The 21,676-nt window shown below is 42.4% G+C and overlaps 1 protein-coding gene across 1 annotated transcript in view; it reads left to right on the top strand.

The window, feature by feature from the left end:
- The first annotated feature begins 8,192 nt into the window (after positions 1–8,192).
- Positions 8,193–21,676, top strand: part of LOC142257010 (sialic acid-binding Ig-like lectin 9) — a 22,797-nt gene continuing 9,313 nt past the window's right edge. Inside the window, exons 1-6 of the mRNA XM_075329057.1 lie at positions 8,193–8,311; positions 11,264–11,650; positions 11,778–12,140; positions 15,605–15,898; positions 17,705–17,947; positions 20,269–20,380. Of these exons, the coding sequence (XP_075185172.1) occupies positions 8,257–8,311; positions 11,264–11,650; positions 11,778–12,140; positions 15,605–15,898; positions 17,705–17,947; positions 20,269–20,380 (1,454 nt within the window). The 5' untranslated portion in view covers positions 8,193–8,256. The remainder of the gene's footprint in view (positions 8,312–11,263; positions 11,651–11,777; positions 12,141–15,604; positions 15,899–17,704; positions 17,948–20,268; positions 20,381–21,676) is intronic.

The raw sequence follows: 21,676 nt of genomic DNA, 5'->3' as shown, positions 1-21,676 counted from the left end.
ATGCTCAGGTGCTCAGTACTGGTAACTAGTGATGAGCGGGCACTACCATGCTCGGGTGCTCAGTACTGGTAACTAGTGATGAGCGGGCACTACCATGCTCGGGGGCTCAGTACTGGTAACTAGTGATGCGTGGGCACTACCATGCTCGGGTGCTCAGTACTGGTAACTAGTGATGAGAGGACACTACCATGCTCAGGTGCTCAGTACTGGTAACTAGTGATGAGCGGGCACTACCATGCTCGGGGGCTCAGTACTGGTAACTAGTGATGCGTGGGCACTACCATGCTCGGGTGCTCAGTACTGGTAACTAGTGATGAGTGGGCACTACCATGCTCGGGTGCTCAGTACTGGTAACTAGTGATGAGCGGGCACTACCATGCTCAGGTGCTCAGTACTGGTAACTAGTGATGAGCGGGCACTACCATGCTCAGGTGCTCAGTACTGGTAACTAGTGATGAGCGGGCACTACCATGCTCGGGTGCTCGGTACTTGTAATAAGCAGTCGGATATATATATAAGCAGTATAATGGCTGTAAATGGGGAACTCTGCAACCTGTCAAAGACTGAAGTCAGTAACGGAGAGGACTTACTGAATTCGTGGTGGTTATGTATCTCTGATTTTCCTTTTTTTGAGAATATCGATCAGGCTTCCTGTCTTAGTGCGGAATGTCATAGAAGAGGAAGTGCAGCTCGACAATATTTCATTTTTTCTTATATCTTTCAGTACTTTTACAGAGAAGAAATCATTTAATGCAATACTTTCTCAGCCAATCCACTTTGGTCGCCTATTATTTTGGGAGTGGACAGGATTATTCTATGAGATTAATCAACCTTTTTACCTTAAAATAATATATTAAAATAATAAATAATTTTATATTTCTTAGATTGGAACTTCCCCTTTTATCTAATGTAGCCCGAATATAAGGAAGCTGACAGATTCTCTTTAATTCCCTTCAGATACAATTTCCAGATTAATGATGATATCGCGAGGATTTCGTCATCGGTTGGGTTTGGTTTGAGCCAATTAACGACTTTATGAAAGTTCTGTGGAATGCGTCGAGAAGTCGTCCTATTTGGAGGAGCGCAACATTTGTATCTGCAAATAGGAGATGTTCTGAGATATGCTGTAACCACTTCTCTAAAGTGACACAGGAAGGTTTATGCGGATGTTGCAGCTGTTTTTCAGGGTTAGAAAGAGCAGAAGAGAAGAGAAGAGGACAAGTGAGTACAAGCTGAATTTTATTCATTTATTGAAAGCTATAGTGTTTGGTTCAATTAGTGGATAGATGTATTACTGAACGGCTAATGATGAAGAAATGGAGACCAAATGTTTCAAACCTCTGGATTTCTTCAGTTTGGGGGGTGAGAACCACTTGCAGAAATCCCTGCACTTTCAGTGTCATCTGCTATAAAGGATGTCATTAATGGTTGTCACATATTCTGATTATTTCCTATGTTCAGAATCGGACTGGCTACCGGAGGAATCTCCAGTAATACCAGTCCTGGTTGCGATTACCTGCATTGAACTCCGGAGCTCTCACCCGAGCTCCGGAGTGCAGCCTGGACTGAACTCAGGCTTTGCAGGACATGACAGCTATGGACAGACCCGACTAAACTCTGAAGCTGTCATCTGACCTCCGGACTTCAGCCCGGCCTGTACGCAGCTGTGACATGAACTGAACCGCAATCGCCGGGGAATCAGTTGGTGTTCGCGGTTCAGTCCTGCAAACCCAAGTTCAGTCCAGGCTGCACTCCGGAGCTCAGGTGAGAGCTCCAGAGATCAATGCAGGCAAGCACAGCCAGGCTTGGTATTACTGGCGGTTAGAGTTGAGCGGATCGGCTATAATCCGGGTCCGACGGATCCGGGTTGGGTTGCCGCGGAAGTCCGGATCCGGAATCTGCGGCTATGTAAATGAATGGGGAGTCGGATCCGGGAAGAGAGAGAGAGAGAGAGAGAGAGAGGGAGAGAGGGAGAGAGAGAGATATCCCGGGTACTGGTCGGACTCAGATCGGAACCTCGAACCGTGCGGATCCGGATTTTTCAGATCCGGGTCCGCTCAACACTACTGGCGTTTCCTCCGGAAGCCAGTCCGATTCTGCACATGTTTGCTTTATTCTTTGTTTCCTAATGGTTTTGCTGCATTCAGTATGAATCTACACTAGAGAACAAAATTAAAGTACAATGTCTGATCACTTGCTTTTTCAGAATTAATGTAATCTACATTGATGACCATGCTCCGGTTTAGTGTAAGGGGTGCACCATGCAACTAAAACAGCGTTTTACAAATGATCCAAAGTTTATCAACATAAAACCTTTATTTTACCCAAAACCTGATGATGATAATTAGAGAACAATGACTGTAGCACAGAGAAAGATGATCAGTAAATGTTCTGCAGGTAACAACAGTCCCAATCAGTAGAACGTGCACCCGCCGTTACGTGGAATGACTTCAGCACATCTGCGGCCACAGGACAGCACTAGTCTCTCACACTGCTCTAGGGGGATTTTGGCCCACTCTTCTTCCTGTCTCTTCCACCGTTATTTGACTTTTGTGGGTTTCTTGGCCATAACTTTGTCACGAAGGATTTTCCAGAGGTTTTCTATTGGGTTTAGGTCAGGACTCTGGGCTATGGCCGTTTCATTGTTTCCAGGAACTGCTTTCCCCATTTTGCTGTGTGACAGAGGGCATTGTCCTTTATGAAAATTGCTGACTGATTGATGAACAGAAGTAAGGAACTACATGTTTTGAAGAAGGTTCTTATCCGCACTTGCATTCACTGTGCCATGTAACTGTATGAGAGGTCCAGCTTCTGCTGCACAAAATATTTCCCAAACCATGACACTTCCTCCAACTTCTGTCACTGACTTCTTAACACACTTTAGGTTCAGTCTTTCCCAATTTTGTCGATGAACATAATGTTTCCCATCAGACCCAAATAAATTAAACTTTCTTTCATCAGTAATATGAACTGTGGCCACTTCTCCTCTGACCACACAACGTGCTCCTCATCAAAGGTGAATCTAGCCTTGTGATTCTTTCTGCTAATGAGCGGTTTGGTCACTGTGTAACGGTGGGACCGGAGGCACGTCTTTTGTAGTCGTGGCACTCGCCCCTGGGGTGGCAGGCACACCCCAGACCCAGCCATCACAGACAAATCCGGGACACATGGAGCACAGGGGATATGTAGTATAGAGAAATTAGGACAGTCCCATAATCCAGTACCTGTCAAGTCCAGATTTTTCCTCTGCTGGTGAAGTTCAGCATTGTCCCTGGCAACAGGAAAGAGTCCAAGACAGCCATATAACTCAACAAGTTCTTCTTTATTAGATAACCGGTCTGCAGCACATCTATCAATTGAAATCATGCTCTTCTTCAGGTTAAAACTTTCAGTCAAATGTAGTTACTATCAGGGCTCTGTTACTTAAGGGAACTTTCCATGCTGCAACATCGGTAGCCGATGCTAGCAATGCCGAGCACGATAGCACCCGCCCCCGTCGCACATGCGATATCTTGTGATAGCTGCCGTAGCGAACATTATCGCTACGGCAGGTTCACACGCACTTAGCTGCCCTGCGATGTCACTCTGGCCGGCAACCGGCCTCCTTCCTAAGGGGTGGGTCGTGCGGAGTCACAACGACCCACCTACTTCCTTCCGCATTACCGGTGGAGGCAGGTAAGGAGATGTTCCTCGCTCCTGCGGCTTCACACACAGTGATGTGTGCTGCCGCAGGAACGAGGAACAACATCGTATCTCCTATTGGTGTGACATTACGGAAATGGCCGACGCTACACAGATCACCGATTTACGACGCTTTTGCGATCGTTTATCGGTGCATCTAGGCTTTACACATTGCGACGTCGTTACCGGCGCCGGATGTGCGTCACTTTCGATGTGACCCCCAACGATATCGCAGGTGCAATGTTGCAGCGTGCAAAGTACCCCTTAGCCCTCAGCTTACACCACCGTGCAGCTGTAGATCCAGATGTCCAAGAAATAGTACATTTGAGCACTGCTTCACCTTCCTGTCCTCTAAAGGGGCTCATAAAACCTATCCTCTAGTTGCTGCACTGCTTCTGGGCTTGCCAATACCTAACTCCAAGGTTCTTCTCAGGCCTTCCCCAGGTACCTGTGCCAGCCTCCGGCTCAGGTAAAGATCATTAATATGGAAGTTTTTCTCTGCGATTCCCACTCTCTTCAGCTTAACTACATTACAGATGTTCCTCAGCTTTCCACTGCCGTCTCTTTCTTCTCTGCTGCTTCAACTCCCTGTCAAGTATTAAGAAGATGGTCCGCACTCAGACCGTAGTAATGATGGTGCCAGTGAAAATTGGGTCAAAAGACCCTAAAGTCAAATATCAAATGAATTCACTGTACTCAATTTTTTGTGATGCAAAAGTGAAAATTTATTTAAAGATCTGCGACTATGAAATCCTCCGACGTCGGAAGATTTAATAGTCTCAGATCTTTAGTGAATTACTTTGATATTCAATTCCCTGTCTGGTCTGTGTCCCAAACTAGACTAGACTGGTTTCACTTCCTGTCACAACTGTAACTGACAACAACTCCTTCCCCTAGCCAGTCACCAGCCGTCAACTGTTACTAGTGTCTTTTCCTAGTGTGAGTGTCCTACTCTCCTGGATGACATTTAGTGGTGAAACTACCAAACATCATTACAATATACATAAAACTCATACATCCTTATAACACACTATAAAGATTAATAACTACATATTAGAAATATGTGATGTCTTCTGGGGGGTTTCTTCTCCCAGGAAGCTCGACCACCCCCTTACATTCCTCCCCTCTTTGACCTTAGCCGTCCCGACAAGGTCCACACCGGGAAGACATCACAAAACAAAAACATATACAGATGCGATATATATACAGTTTCCAAAACATTTCATCAGTCCTGGATTTTTCCGTCTGGATTCCCTCCTGGGAGATCCCGGTCTTTCGTAGGAAAATACCAAGGAAAATGTCCAAATGTCCTGGACATTAATATTTCACAGTTCCACTAATACTTGAACAGTTTCGGGGAGAGTCCATACAAAGTTCAGTATCACTCTCTCCTCGGGCACAGTCTTTCTTTAAAATTTCCAACTGTAGATTACAGGGAGCTCAAGTCACGTGTGAGTCTTCTCCCTGGGCAAATTTTTTTTAAACGTTGCAAACTGTTTAACACACAAATGTCCTGCTGCACCTGTTTGAGTGCTTAGTCCAACCTAGGGGTCGGTCCCTTTAACATTGACCAACTCAAACAACTGGGTTCCACAGTAAGGATCTCACCTCAAGTAGAGATGTCGTTCCTTCTCTGGAGCAACTTCATTATCAGCACACGCCGCGGGGTCTTCTGGGGAGGGCATCTCTCCTCTTTGGGCAGTCCACATCTTCTCGCCTGGACCGCTGGCTCCGCCCATGGTAGGTCAATCTTTTCCTCTTTTCGACACCACAACTTCCCACCATTGTTGTTTCCATAAAGTCGGCCGCCATAGTACAGGGCTCCTTAAATAGCACATAGTCTCTTGAGCCCATTCTTGCCATCGGGGTCATCAAGCTCAGTCCTCCTGAAACAATGGCAACATCAAAGTCTCTCTCTGGGGGCTCGTTCTCCCTGTTTTCACGCATGATGATCCAATCCTGCCGACTACGCCATTTGTAACGGTGGACCGGTGGCACCTCTTTTGTAGTCGTGGCACTTGCCCCTGGGGCGGCAGGCACACTCCAGACCCAGCCATCACAGACAAATCCTAGACAAATCTTCTCTGCTGCTTCAACTCCCTGTCAGGTCTGTGTCCCAAACTAGACTAGACTGGTTTCACTTCATATCACAACTGTAACGGCCACCAACTCCTTCCCTAGCCAATCACCAACTGTCAACTGTACTAGTGTCTTCTCCCAGGAGGCTCGACCACCCCCTTACAACTGAAGAGTGGGCTTTCAGTCCAAATGCTCTTAAACGTCGTGACACTGTATGATGAGACAGACCCTTACCCTATTCAGTGTTGAACTGGAGAATAATTCCAGCTGCAGTCTCGCATTTGTCATTCGAGGGCGACCAGCCTTCTTGGGGGACTTGACAGAATTGTGATGTTGTAAAGATGCAATATTCTTGAAATTACAGACTTAGAATGACCATCTTCTCTTGCTATGGCTGATAGGGTCACCCTTTTGGCCTTCATCTAGACAACCTGCTTCTTTCAGTCACTTTGGAATGGCATACTATTTTTGCAAAGACAGTGCAAACTAGCAGGTTGGCTGCCAGTTACATAGGGTTTGTGAGATAATTAAGGTGCCAAATTAACACCAATAATTTGCAGGGATCTGGAAATGTTCTTTAATTATGATCCATGTTCATTTTCATTTATCTCATTTACATTTTTATTATTTGCTTTTGAAAAAAAAATAAATTTATGAAATAAGCGGAAACTCCTGTGAGTTTCCTCATGTTAGGATATAATCACACAAGACGACACAATGACCGCAACATTTAAGAAATTCTGTGTTGTTCTCTTATTTTGCTCTTCACTGTACAATGCGTACATTCTGATAAAAACAAGAAAGATTACACAAAGAACAGGTGTCTCCAAACTTTTGACTGGTCCATCTCTGCTTGCGTCCCCTGACAATTTCCTTACCGCCTCCTCCAGTCAGTGACCAGTGGCTCATGATTTGGTCATTGGTTGCAGCACTGAATAGTGAGAATTTATAGCTGCAGACTTTGCTGTGCCAAGATTTAAATGTTAAAAGCGGTATAATGTTTTAATTCGGACAAGTGGACAACCCCTTAACCCCTTAACGACCGCGGGCAGTAATATTACGTCCTAGCGGTCAACATGCTACCGCCCGCGGTCTGCTGCCGGCAGCTTGCCGCGATCGGCGCACATCTCAGCTGATTTTCACAGTTGAGATGTGTGCCTGCTAGGCACGAGCAGAATTGTTATCTGCCTATGCCCTTTAACACCTTAAATGGCGCTGTCAATAAGTGACAGCGCCATTATAACGGCATCGCCGGTAAACTTTTACTTACCGCCTGATACCGGAAGTCACTTGACGTGATCATGTGACTTCCGGTGTTTGTCATGGTAGCACAGGGTCATGTGATGACTCCTGTACTAGACATGAACTACTTTCAGTTTCACTCAGCTCGCAGCCGAGTGAAACAGAAAGTTAGCGTATCTGCTGTTTACAGCTCTGTAGCTGTGATCAGCAGATAGGGCAGAGCGATCGGAATGCTGATCACTAAAGCCCCCTAGGGGGACTAGTAAAATAAAAAAAAGTAAAAAAAAAGTTTTAAAAAAATAAAAAAAAGAAACAAAAAACCTAAAAGTTCAAATCATCCCCCTTTCGCCCCATTGAAAATGAAAGGGTTAAAAAAATAAAAAAATATACACACATTTGGTATTGCCGCGTTCAGAAATGCCCGATCTATCAAAATATAAAATCAATTAATCTGATCAGTAAACAGCATAGTGGCAAAAAAATTCCAAACAGCAAAATTACGTTTTGTGGTCACCACAAATTTTGCGCAAAATGCAATAACAGGCGATCAAAACATAGTATCTGCGCAAAAATGGTTCCATTAAAAAACGTCAGCTCGAGACGCAAAAAATAAGCCATCACTGAGCCGTAGATCCCAAAAAATGAGAACGCTACAGGTCACGGAATATGGAGTAAAACGTGCACCACTTTTTTCGGACAAACTTCCGATTTTTTTTAGCCCCTTATATAAAAGTAAACGTATACATGTTTGGTGTCTACGAACTCGCACTGACCTGAGACATCATACCGATACATCAGTTTTATCATATAGTGAACACAGTGAATAAAATATTTCAAAAACAATAGTGCTATCCCACTTTTTTTGCACTTTTTCTGCATTTGGAATTTTTTTGCCGTTTTTCAGTACACTATATGGTAAAATATATGGTTTCATTTAAAAGTACAGCTCGTTCCGCAAAAAAAGGGCCCTCACATGACCATATTGGCTGAAAAATAAAAAAAGTTAAGTCTCTCAGAAGAAGAATGGCGAAAAAAAAAGCAAAGCGAAAAATCGGCCGGTCGTTAAGGGGTTAAGTCAGACAGTCAGGTGATATTAAGTTGGCATGTAGCATGTTTTTGTTTTTGCATGGTTTTGTGCACTTCACTGTTTAGTGATATTTGTTTTTATTTTTACTTCCTTTATTAGAAAGAAAACAGGAAAAAATTAATTTAAAGCTAAAACAGAAGAGAGAAAACTTCTTTCATTTTGGAATAATGACCCAGTGGCTCTTCCTTCTAAAAGGGTGGCTTCTTCTATTACTGACTGTGGGTATGTGATTTTGTTTTATTGTTTCATTGTTATAAATGAGCTTCCTATAATTAACTTTGGATAAGTGACCGCATTATATACTGCTCAAAAAAATAAAGGGAACACAAACAACACAATGAAATTTTAGTGTTCCCTTTATTTTTATGAGCAGTATATAATTTATTGAGCTCAATTCTTTAAGACTGTTGCTTCACATGCTGGTATTAATGATGGCTAAGCAGGAATAGGATGCTGAAAATTTATTAAGGGAAGTATGACACCTAATGAATTTAGGGCATTTTATCAGTGATTTGCACCTTCTTACTGGAAATGTTACTCAGAGACTTTATTAACTATTCTGGGATAATAAATGTTGCCACTTCTCATGAATTTGATAAGCTGGTGTAGCAAATCCTAATCACGCCCAACATTCCTCCAGTTCCGTGAATATTGCCAAAGCGGCTTAAAACCGGACTAAAAATGACAAAAGTTGCAATATTTTGCAACAAGTCAAAATGCCAGGTTTTTGTTGTAAACACTTTGATTTGTTGGACCCACAATACATCCTTATTTTATTTCCTACACCCTGTTACTTTTCGAGAAATACCATAAAGAGTATATGTACCTTCAAATAACTTTTCTGAATAAACTATCCAGTGTTGGACCCCTTTAAATTGCTCCAAAAAATGTAGTATTATTCCCAGAAAATTATTGCAATTCAACATTTTTGTTATACACATGTTTATTGGAACAACACAAAAAACAGAAAAAAATTACAAATTCGACATAATTTCACGTGAAACCCCGAAAATGGGTTGGAAAAGATTGTTGTCCCCCTAAAAATAATATTTGGTTGCACGCTGTTTGGAACAAATAACTTCACTCAATCACTCCTTATAACCGTCCAAAAGGTTCTTCCTCCTCTCACCTGGAATTTTGAACTCTTCTTTATAAACTGTGATGAGGTCCTTCTCCCATATCACACAATCAACAGAGCGAGAGATGGATGGTCAATCCAAAGAACATTTATTCCAAGCAATCAAACAGTCTATAACATAATCCGCCATACAGATAGTAAAAATAGTCCAGAAACACAAATATAGTCCAGTAAGTGATACATTTCCAGGTCTCTCTGGGGTGCCGCAGCTACTGCCCCAGAGGATGACTCGTCCTACTTCTCTTGAAGTTCTCAAACAGACTGACCAATTCTTCAGGTAAGCAGAGAGTTTAGGTGGATCACAGGCCCCCCTCTCCCAGACCTAGGGAGAGGAACACTACAGGCGGTGATTACCTACAGACAATACAATGTACATGCAAGCAATAAAGAGAATGGACAGTGAACCACACCTAAAATACGAACCAACACAACATGATACACAACCCCCCATATTCCACCATCACATAAACGTCTCCAGGTCTCTCATATTTGAAAGTGTCTTCTCTTTTCTTCTCCCAAAAGCAATCTTAAGATCTCTTCACAGGTGTCAACGGGATTTAGATCCAGACTTATTGCTTCCACTTCAGAACACTCCAGGGCTTTGTTTTCATCCATTTCTGATGGATTCTTGAAGTGTTTGGAGTCATTGTCCTGATGAAAGAGCCATGGCCCAGCACTAGTGATGAGCGAACCTGTGAATGTTCACGTTTGCCGAACCAGTGAATATTTGGGTTGGCCGAACCAGCACAGACTAAAAAAATTCAGGTTCATCAGCCAAACTTGACCCAGAGCACCAAACTTGCTATAAGTCTAAGAAAATCGGTACGGACTCCAAACTTTACACTTCAGATTACCTCAGCCCTCCCTCTGCACGAAAACCCAGCCTTCTGATACTGGGCACCACATTGTGACCCAAAATTCTTTGATAATATTCTAAATTCATGAGTGTGTCTTACACACAGTCAAGCCCCAGTGCTAGAGGCAGCAAAACAATCCAAAAACATCTTTGAATCTGCACCATATCTGACTGTAGGTACTGTGTATTTTCTTTGAAGGCTTCATTCCATTTTGCTAAACAGTAGAAATATGTGTTTTACCAAAAAGCTCTAGCTTGGTCTCATCTGTTCACAAGACACTTTCCCAGAAACATTTTGGTTACTCATGCATATTTTGGCTTTTTTTTCTGCCTCTGTGTCAGCAGTGGAGTCCTCCTGGGTCTCCTCCATAGCGTTTCATTCCATTCATATGTGGATATGTAATTTGCGCTGACACATATGAACCCCGAACCAGCTTGAATGTCATTGGATCTTGATTGCGGCCTATTCACCATTCAGACTGTCCTGCGTTACAACCTTTCATCAATTTTTCTCTGTTGTCCATATCTAGTGAGATTAGCTACAGTGTCATGGTTTGTAAACTTCCTGATTATGTAGCGTACCGTGGACAAATGAACATCAAGGTCTCTGGAGATAGACTTGTAAACTTGAGAATAATTTTGGTTCTCTTGTCCTCAGATAGTTCTCGTCTCCTCTTTGTGTTCTTCATGCTTAATGCAGCACACACAGACACACAATGTGAAGATTGAGTCAACTTCTCCCCATTTTATGTGGTTTCAGGTGTGCTTTTCATATTGCCCCTACATGTTACTTGCCACAGGTGAGTTTGGAGGCTCACCACATGCTTGAAGCAAAGTTGTTTACCCACAGTTTTAGAAAGGTGCCAACAATTTTGTTCAGTGTTGTTCCAATACACACAAAGAAGAAAACACATGTGTGACAAATCATGTGCAATTGTAATAATTTTTGGGGAAAGATACTTCATTTTCGAGAATAATTTCAGGGGGGGGGGCAATGTTTTTGGCCATGATTGTATCCTTCATTGTCACCAGTTATATCCTTTGTATTTTCTGTTTCTAATTTACTGGGAGGTTTTGGAAGGAGACTGGTTGTCGTGATCTCTCCCATACAGTGCACGGAGGAACTTTCTTGTTCTTCATTTTAGTTTTTTTATTTTCGATCTAATTATTTTAATATTAGTTATATTTCAGGATTTTCAATATCCAGGGAGTTTTGCAGAAGAAGGGGAAGAAGATTGGACATTTACCTTCAATGAAACCATCACTACAAGGAGACATTCTGATGTGGAGATCCCCTGCACATTCACCGCCCCCGATGACTTCGGAAAGGTCCATATTGTGTGGTATAAGTATGATAGATTCCGATATCCAAAAGTCTACAGTGCAGATCCCTCTGAAGTCCTCCCGGAGTACAGACATCGCACTGCACTTATAAGAAATGGAACAAACGACTGCTCTCTAAGAATCAAAGACGTGACATACTCAGCGGGGTACTACCCTGGAATCAGCGAGGAGATCAATGCCTATAATTTACAGGAGGAGAAAATAGTCCAAGTCACGGTCTCAGGTATATTTGTAAACATATGAATAATCTTTTCATAATTTTTAGTTTGATAAAATGTTATTTTATCCTTTTATAAATAAAAATGTATAACAAACCACGTGAACTATATTTCTTTTTTTTCTATTTCTAGGTTGCAGTGATAAAGCCCCATGTGATGATTGGGGTTTTACATTCCCGCGTTCTATAGAAGTTTTAAAAGGTTCTTGTGTGGAAATTCCCTGCAAACTCACTTATCCCAGTGGCACGCAAACCTTTACCTTGTTCTGGTATCAGAACGCATTGGTGCAATATCCACAGATATTCAATAGTAGAAAATCAAAAGATGTGGAAAAGAAGTATAAAGGAAGAACGTCTCTGGTCGGAAAGTCAATGGGCGACTGCTCCCTGAGGATTAATAATGTGCAAGAAGCAGTGGAGATTTACCCCGGGATCAATGAAGAGATAAACTCCTATCACATCAATAATAAAAGATTCAGTAGACTCTCCATCATAGGTAAATTTGGCATTGTGTATAACTTGGGCAACTATTCCGTCTCTGAAACACTGATGGACAATAATGGGTGGTTTTGTCCCATCAATATCCGTTTATGACCATGAGAGGTGATATCTTCGTTTTTGGGTCTACACTTGCTTCCTGCTCGGGTCTACACTGGCTTCCTGCTCGGGTCTACACTGGCTTCCTGCTCGGGTCTACACTGACTTCCTGCTCGGGTCTACACTGGCTTCCTGCTCGGGTCTACACTGGCTTCCTGCTCGGGTCTACACTAGCTTCCTGCTCGGGTCTACACTGGCTTCCTGCTCGGGTCTACACTGGTTTCCTGCTTGGGTCTACACTGGCTTCCTGCTCAGGTCTACACTGGCTTCCTGCTCAGGTCTACACTGGCTTCCTGCTCGGGTCTACACTGATTTCCTGCTCGGGTCTACACTAGCTTCCTGCTCGGGTCTACACTGACTTCCTGCTCGGGTCTACACTGGCTTTCTGCTCGGGTCTACACTGGCTTCCTGCTCAGGTCTACACTGGCTTCCTGCTCAAGTCTACACTGACTTCCTGCTCAGGTCTACACTGGCTTCCTGCTCGGGTCTACACTGGCTTCCTGCTCGTGTCTACACTGGCTTCCTGCTTGGGTCTACACTGGCTTCCTGCTCGGGTCTACACTGGCTTCCTGCTCGGGTCTACACTGGCTTCCTGCTCGGGTCTACACTGGCTTCCTGCTCGGGTCTACACTGGCTTCCTGCTCGGGTCTACACTGGCTTCCTGCTCAGGTCTACACTGACCTCCTGCTCGGGTCTACACTAGTTTCCTGCTTGGGTCTACACTGACTTCCTGCTCGGGTCTACACTAGCTTCCTGCTCAGGTCTATGCTGGCTTCCTGCTCAGGTCTTCCCTGGCTCTCAGATCTTCTGGTCTTCCTCCACTCTGCAAAGTTTTGCCCTACAATGAGTAGGCCTCAAGTAAGCACGGCAAGGCATTGTAATGTCAGGACATGACAACATACTGTATATCAATCAAGGTCTACTCAACGCAAGAAGTGCAAGGGCAGATTGGAGGAAGACAAAAGAGCATGGGACTGAGGAAGCCATCATAGGACTAGGTATAGAGCTTTAGTGATGAGACAAGTGAGCACCAAGAGGGGTATACCATTCTGTTTATTTTATAACTGCTACTAGTCATGAGTAAACAGTACCCTGCTCGGCTTCTCTGTACTCAAAACGAGGAGATCAGATGCTTAGATGGGTTTGACTCATGTACTGAGTATAATGTACTGTAAGTCGATGGGAGACAAGTAGATCCCATTTAACTGTACCGAGCACTAGTTACAAGTACTGAGCACCCGAGCATGGTAGTGCCCGCTCATCACTAGTTCCGAGTACAGAGCACCCAAGCATGGTAGTGCCCGCTCATCACTAGTTACGAATACTGAGCACCCGAGCATGGTAGTGCCTGCTCATCACTAGTTGTAAGTACCAAGTGCCCAAGCACGGTAATGCCCACTCACCACTAGTTACGAGTACCGAGCAACCAAGCATGGTAGTGCCTGCCTTCACTAGTTACAAGTTCTGAGCACCCAAGCATGGTAGTGCCCGCTCATCACTAGTTACCAGTACTGAGCACCCGAGCATGGTAGTGCCCGCCTTCACTAGTTACAAGTACTGAGCACCCGAGCATGGTAGTGCCTGCTCATCACTAGTTGTAAGTACCAAGTGCCCAAGCACGGTAATGCCCACTCACCACTAGTTACGAGTACCGAGCAACCAAGCATGGTAGTGCCTGCCTTCACTAGTTACAAGTTCTGAGCACCCAAGCATGGTAGTGCCCGCTCATCACTAATTATGAGTACTGAGCCCCCGAGCATGGTAGTGTCCGCTCATCACTAGTTACGAGTACCGAGCACCTGAGCATGGTAGTGCCCGCTCATCACTAGTTACCAGTACAGAGCACCCGAGCGTGGTAGTGCCCGCTCATCACTAGTTACCAGTACTGAGCACCTGAGCATGGTAGTGCCCGCTCATCACTAGTTACCAGTACTGAGCACCTGAGCATGGTAGTGCTCGCTCATCACTAGTTACCAGTACTGAGCACCCGAGCATGGTAGTGCCCGCTCATCACTAGTTACCAGTACTGAGCACCTGAGCATGGTAGTGCCGCTCATCACTAGATACGAGTACTGAGCACCTGAGCAAGGTAGTGCTCACTTATCACTAGATATGAGTACCAAGCACCCGAGCATAGTAGTGCCCTGCTAAGGTGTTTCCACTGATATCCACTCCCAACCTGGATAAATACCCTCTGTTGCCAGCAAAGGGTACCAGTCATTCAGATTTTATTCAGGAGCTTGGTCTGGGGCATGAAGGAGATGTTCGCTGCTACTGTGTTTTATGAAAAACACCAAAAGAAACTGAGCTGTAACAAATGTTCAGTAAACATGCAACATTACAAGCATGTGAATGGCAGCCTCAAGACTAGAAAAAACCCAAAGAGAAAAATTGTATGATAAATACCCTGACTATAAATTAATAAATTGCAAGTGCTTAATAACAGGGTACTTAGTATATACATTTTTGCAAAAAGGTAAGAAGCCGTCCCACCTCGTCACGGTCCCACTTTGCTGCATATTTAATCTGGGACCCAGCTGACCACTTGCTACCATTCACATGGAGTTTTGATAGACACAAGTCAGGTATAGAAAATGTTTTTAACTTTAGTAGGTTAGGGACTGTCCCAGATGGGTACACCTTGACGAGGTGGGACGGCTTCTTACCTTTTTGCAAAAATGTATATACTAAGTACCCTGTTATTAAGCACTTGCAATTTATTTCTTTATAGTCAGGGTATTTTTCATACCATTTTTCTCTTTGTGTTTTTTCTGTGTTTTATGGTTTGGTGTGGAAGTCACCTTGCGGTTTAGTTACCTTTTCCTTACCTTGTTTACTCCCATTGCACTTTGTTGTAGTCCCCCTGTTGTTGTTTTTTTTGTTTATGTGAGGTTGGTTGTCTCCCCTGTCTGTGTTGTTTTTTTGGTGGGGTTTTGTGACTACTACCCCAGCACAACCCTTGGGTGGTGGATGTTAAGGATCTTGGATAGGAGTCTTGGACAGGAGATAGGGACATGCTAGGGGCCCATACCTCACTACCATCAAGTGTACCTCTGAGTTGAGGGTCAGCTCATCGTGCTACTAATTCTGAGGACCAGCTTAGCAGTCCCTATCTAGTCATATCCTAGTCATTAGCATGACAACTTCCTCGTTCAGCCCCCCAAATAGCAAAAGAAGGCAAATATTTTTAGTTAATTTATAAATAAATGAGGAAGAATAGTTATTTCTGCCACAAAAACATAACGAGAGTCCGTCTACTCAATAAAGGTTATTTCAATGGTCACATACTAGCTCAAGAGCAAGCGCAGACTTGACGTTACTCTTTATTGTACCCACTGATTATTGTACCCACTTTCCTTTCAGAAGCTCCACCTGAACCAATAATTAACGTACCCGATCACATGAAAGAGGAGGAACCAGTCAATATCACCTGTTCTGTAAATCACACCTGTGCGTCCAGCCCTCCATCCATCACATGGAATAATCCTGACCTAAACGTGTCCATGAACCATGAGGATCTGACCCGAGGAGTTTGGAGGATAAAGTCTACGATTAAATATATTCCTTCACATCGAGATGATAAAACACAACTTACATGTACAGTCACTTTTCCAAACATGAAAAACTCAGAGCGATCTGTAACTCTGCATATTAAATGTAAGTACCGTAACTTACTATTGTACAGGATAGGTCCTAATTATTACGGCACAGTACAGATATAATGATGGATCATCCACTGTTGCTGGATTTATGGTGCAGCATTCCATTAAATTTTGATGAACAGGGAATTAGCAAAAAATTTGCAAAAATTATATTAACCCCTTCAAACCCGGATGAGTTTCCATTTTTCCTTTTTGTTTTTTATTCCTCTTCTTCCAAGAGCCATAACTTATTTTTCTGTCATTTTAGCCAAATGAAGGCTTGTTTTTTGCAGGACGAGTTGTACTTTTGAATGACATTCATTTTACCATATAGTGTAATAGCAAAAGGTGAAAAAAAATTCCAAATCCGTTGAAACTGCAAAATAGTGCTTTTCCACAATTGTTTTTTTTGGGGGGATTTTTTTATTTACCATGCTCACTATATGGTAAAACTTACCTTGCGGTATGATTTCCCAGATCAGAACTAGTTCATACATACCGAAAATCTATAATTTTACTTTTATCTACGTAGAGAAAAAAAATTAACAAAAAAAGAAGAATTGCACCATTGTTGCCATTTTCACAGACCCGTAGCGTTCTCATTTTTTGGTATCTGGGGCTCTATCATGGTTCATTTTTTAGTGTCTTGAGCTGGCGTTTTTAAAGATACAATTTTTGGATAGATACAATGTTTTGATCACTGGCTATTTTCACCTGGGTTTTGCAGTGTAATTTCACAAATTTGAAAGTCAAAATATGATGTAAGATTACTGAAGGAACATATGCTTACTAGTTATATCCTATGAACAAACTTGGAGAAAGAGCTGGACTTAGAAAGTTTAAAACTGTTGATTTTTATTAGAAAAAGTTTAAAAGTACTTTAAAAGGCCATTACAATTTACCTGCGAGTATCCCCCTTGATAAAGCGAGCACTTAGACACGTGAAACGCGCGTTGGGTGGTCCACGGCAGTCCCCCCTGCAGGTATACTTTTCTGAACCGGTTTGTATAACTTTAAAAGACTTTGAATTGAACTTCTTCTTTTCACCAGTACTTTATACGTGAGCCGGTTCAATTTTACTTTGGCCATGCAGGGGGCAGACTGCTGTTTCTCATCTTACATGGCACCTAAATTAACTTTGTTTTTACAAGCATTCAGCTTTTGATTTATATGCACTTTAGGACTATGCCATACATTGTAATGTATTTTTTTATTCTATGCAATCTGTAATCCATGATGCGTGGTTTATCACCCTCATTAACCACTATACACCCTGTAATACCATTGGATTTTGTCAGTCTTGTATGTTTTTGTCCAGTGTCCTGTATGCATAAATTGCTCCATTTTCTATGCTTCTTAAAATATATATGTACTTTTTAAACTTTTTCTAATAAAAATCAACAGTTTTAAACTCTCTAAGTCCACCTCTTTCTCCAAGTTTGTTCATATGTTTATATGGTGGACATTTGCAATCTATATGGATTTATCCTTTGATGTCATATGATGGGATTGATGAAATTGCTAATCTCTAGTTATATCCTAGACCACTTTGGTGGTCCCTATTGGACTTTGTTTCCCAGACTGGAAGGATGATTTTCCACCCACAAATATAAAACTTATGTAACTCAGTTTCCACTGAGACTAGTAATTGTCTGCAGCGGTCACATGTGTAGGCAGCATGTCACATCTGCATCAGAGTAATCAAAGCTCCAAGCTGCCTTTCTAAAACATTTCCCATTATCTAAACAATAACCAACACTTTGAATAATGGAAATAAAAATTAATGATCAGGGTCTATATAAGTTTTCTTTTGTTTCAACAGATAAGCCAAAGAATGTGACAATTACAAGTCAGTCTCAGGATAGTGATAATATCACATTACTGTGCACAAGTCAGGCCAGTCCATCCAATATCATCTACACGTGGTATAAAGGGGAAAAAAAGACTTTTGCCGGATGCGGTGAAAAGATAAATGTGCAGAATGGGAGTTTGGATGAATATATCTGTTCAGCAACTAATGACATTGGAACCCGAAATTCATCCATCTTCTATTTAACCAATCAACGTGAGTATTACAGAAAATACATGTGATGGATGCCCCAGTTTGGGCGCCAATGTGCTATATAGGTTCACTCCCTTGGGACCAAATATTAAGGACTCAATGATAGATTTTGAGCTGCTTTCTGCCTCTAGGATGTTTTTAGATCTGTCATGAGGTCATCAGGATCTATGGAGACGACAGATTCTGCCACTCTGCTAATTTCTGTGATGTTCATGTTCAGCACAGGCACACTAGGGAGTCGACTCATAGACCTGTAGTTCATAGGCAGGCTAACAAGAGTTAATTTCTGCTTGTCTGTGTCCAAAAATATCCTGCCCACCGCCATTAACTTGAGAACGGCGGCAGCTATAGGCATAGAAGTGGTGTCTAGGTATAGTAAAGTAGCCATGTGCTAGGCAATGAAGCCACCTATAGCGCCACCTGGTGGAAAACAACGGAGTTAGCATTTTTATCTCGAAAACGGAACGAGATAGAGACAAAAAGTGAATTACAAAGTTGTAGGGCATCATCAATTCGTGTCACCTACCATATTGCACAACGTGCAGCAAGATACAGTATGCTGTGCAGAGTCCAGATGTGCATTGCAGCTGATGGGGGCCACTATGAGCATAAAGTTACATGAGCGCCATATGCGTGACCAGCATTTAATGTTTTGGAGGGGTCATGGGTTTCATATCATAGCATTTCTGTATGCAAGGTGTCGATTCATATTGAATTGATGATGCCCTACAATTTTTTATTCACTTTATTTCTCTATCTCGTTCCGTTTTTGAGATAAAAATGCTAACTCCGTTGTTTTCCACCAGGTGTCGCTATAGGTGGTTTCATTGCATAGCGCATGGATACTTTACTATACCTAGACACCACTTCTATGCCTATAGCTGCCACCGTTCTCAAGTTAATGGCGGTGGACAGGATATGGGTGGACACACTGTATATGCTGGTTGAACTACTTTATTAATGCCAGCTATAGCTTTTCTATACTGGTCTTGTGAGGTGTTGAGATTCAGACTTACTGCTGGTTCTAGTACTTTATTGGGTGGCACGGTGGCTCAGTGGTTAGCACTGCAGTCTTGCAGCGCTGGGGTCCTGGGTTCGAATCCCACCAAGGACACCATCTGTAAGAAGTTTGTATGTTCTCCCCGTGTTTGCGTGGGTTTCCTCCGGGTTCTCCGATTTCCTCCCACACTCCAAAGACATACTATAGGGACTTTAGATTGCGAGCCCCAATGGGGACAGTGTTCCTGATGAATGTAAAGCGCTGTGGAATATGTTAGCGCTATATTAAAATAAAGATTTTTTTTTTTTTTTATTTTATAACCCTTGTTTTCCTTTTGTTGCTGCCTTACTTTTCTGGCTTTTTCCTTAGACTCTTAGGGGTACTTTGCACACTGCGACATCGCAGGCCGATGCTGCGATGCTGAGCGCGATAGTCCCCGCCCCCGTCGCAGCAGCGATTTCCTTGTGATAGCTGCCGTAGCGAACATTATCGCTACGGCAGCTTCACATGGACTCACCCGCCCTGCGACCGTCGCTCTGGCCGGCGACCCGCCTCCTTATTAAGGGGGCGGGTCGTGCGGCGTCACAGCGACGTCACACGGCAGGCGGCCAATAGAAGCGGAGGGGCGGAGATGAGCGGGATGTAAACATCCCGCCCACCTCCTTCCTTCCGCATATCCTACGGAAGCCGCGGTGACGCCGGTAGGAGATGTTCCTCGCTCCTGCGACTTCACACACAGTGATGTGTGCTGCCGCAGGAACGAGGAACAACATCGGACCGTCGCGTCAGCGTAATTATGGATTACGCCGACGCTGCACCGATGATACGATTACGACGCTTTTGCACTCATTAATCGTATCATCGAGCCTTTACACACTACGATGTCGCATGCGATGCCGGAAGTACGTCATTTTCAATTTGACCCCACCGACATCGCACCTGCGATGTCGTAGTGTGCAAAGCCCACCTTACTGTTTACCCTTACCCTAGCTGTACAAGGTGTTTGGATGTTAAGATGAAATTTACATAAACTAATGAGCTGCTGATATCAGATATAATAATAGGAGTTATGCAGAATGTTCTTCTTGGGTCACCAAACTTCTCAAAGTCATGAAAGTCTCATGTTCCTCCACTAGGTGGCTGTAACGAGCTGCCCGTCACAGATGTCACACGACTGCTCCCAATAATCTTTTTTTTAAAACCTGTAATGCTTACAAATAATGCTGCACTTCTATTCTTTGCAAAGAGAACAATATAAATATACTTGAAATAGGTTGATATTATGAAAACATCATCATTTTGCTTTTTTCTTTTTTTTTTGCAGATGCAGCTGAAAGAAGCAAAAACTCCAAACACATTGGGCTAATTGGAGGAGCAGTGGGAGTTTTGGCTTTAGCTATAGTAGCTCTAGGAGTTATTTTCTGCATCTTAAAAAGGTAAGTTATATAAAAGTATAAATACTGGCTGTAAGCAATGATATAAATACACCACATCGTCCACATTAATACTAACAGTGTGCTTTAGTTTCTTATTTTTTGGGGGCGATAAAAACATTTATTTATAAAGCTTAATGTGTTGATTTATTAACATGTTAACTTTATTGTTTGGATTATTACAGATACTGTTTTCTTTTAAAGTATCTTTCTAATATTTACATATGTATTTACTATATATATATATATATATATATATATATATATATATATGTATATGTATATTTTTATATATATATATATATATATATATATATATATATATATATATATAAAATATTTGTTACAAAATAATAATAATAGTAATAATAATAATAATAATATTAATACTTTTCAAAATTGTTTGTACTTTTATTTTATAGTCAGATCATGATCTAGTTAAAAATTTGCCATTTTCGCACCGGCCATCAGGACCTAACTGTAGACTTAAGCTTCTTGTTCTTACAAGAAAGGCTCCTGGAAATTGGCAACAATAGGTTGAATGAGATTCTATTTATTGATATTGAAATGCGTAAAATGTGAAAAGAGAATGCTGTATTTAGGATAAAGGTCATAGTAAATGAAAAGGAGGAGGAGGTGAGCTGTGACATCACCTATTGTGATTGGTGGATAATGTGTTATTTACTGTGTACATAGGTGTAAATCATTGTACAGGAAGGGGAGTAGGGGAGCTGTGATATCTCCTATTGGAATGTTAAATCCTGTGTCATGTACTGTATATAGAGGTGTTATCAGTCATTGAACAAGAGGAGGTGAGCTGTGACATCACCTATTGTGAATGGTGGATCCTGTGATATCTACTGTATATAAAGGTGTTATCAGTCATTATACAGGAGGAGGAGGTGAGCTGTGACATCACCTCTTGTGAATGGTGAATCCTGGAGGTGAGCTATGATATCACCTATTGTGAATGGTGATTCCTGTGTTATCTACTGTATATAAAGATGTTATCACAGGAGGAGGTGAGCTGTGACATCATCTATTGTAAATGGTGGATCTTGTGTTATCTACTGTATATAGAGGTGTTATCAGTAATTATACAGGAGGAGGTGAGCTGTGACATCTCCTATTGTGAATGGTGGGTCCTGTGTTATTTACTGTATATCTAGCTGTTATCAGTCATTGCAAAGGTGGAGGAAAAGCTGAGCTGTGATATTATTGTGAACGGTGGATCCTGTGTTATCTACTGTATATAGAAGTGTTATCAGTCATTGTAGAGGAGAAGAAGGTGAGCTGTGA

The sequence above is a fragment of the Anomaloglossus baeobatrachus genome, chromosome 11, assembly GCF_048569485.1.
Source record: "Anomaloglossus baeobatrachus isolate aAnoBae1 chromosome 11, aAnoBae1.hap1, whole genome shotgun sequence".
Lineage (NCBI taxonomy): Eukaryota > Metazoa > Chordata > Amphibia > Anura > Aromobatidae > Anomaloglossus > Anomaloglossus baeobatrachus.
The sequence above is the reverse complement of the archived record's forward strand: the minus strand, read 5'-3'. Positions and strand labels throughout refer to the sequence as shown.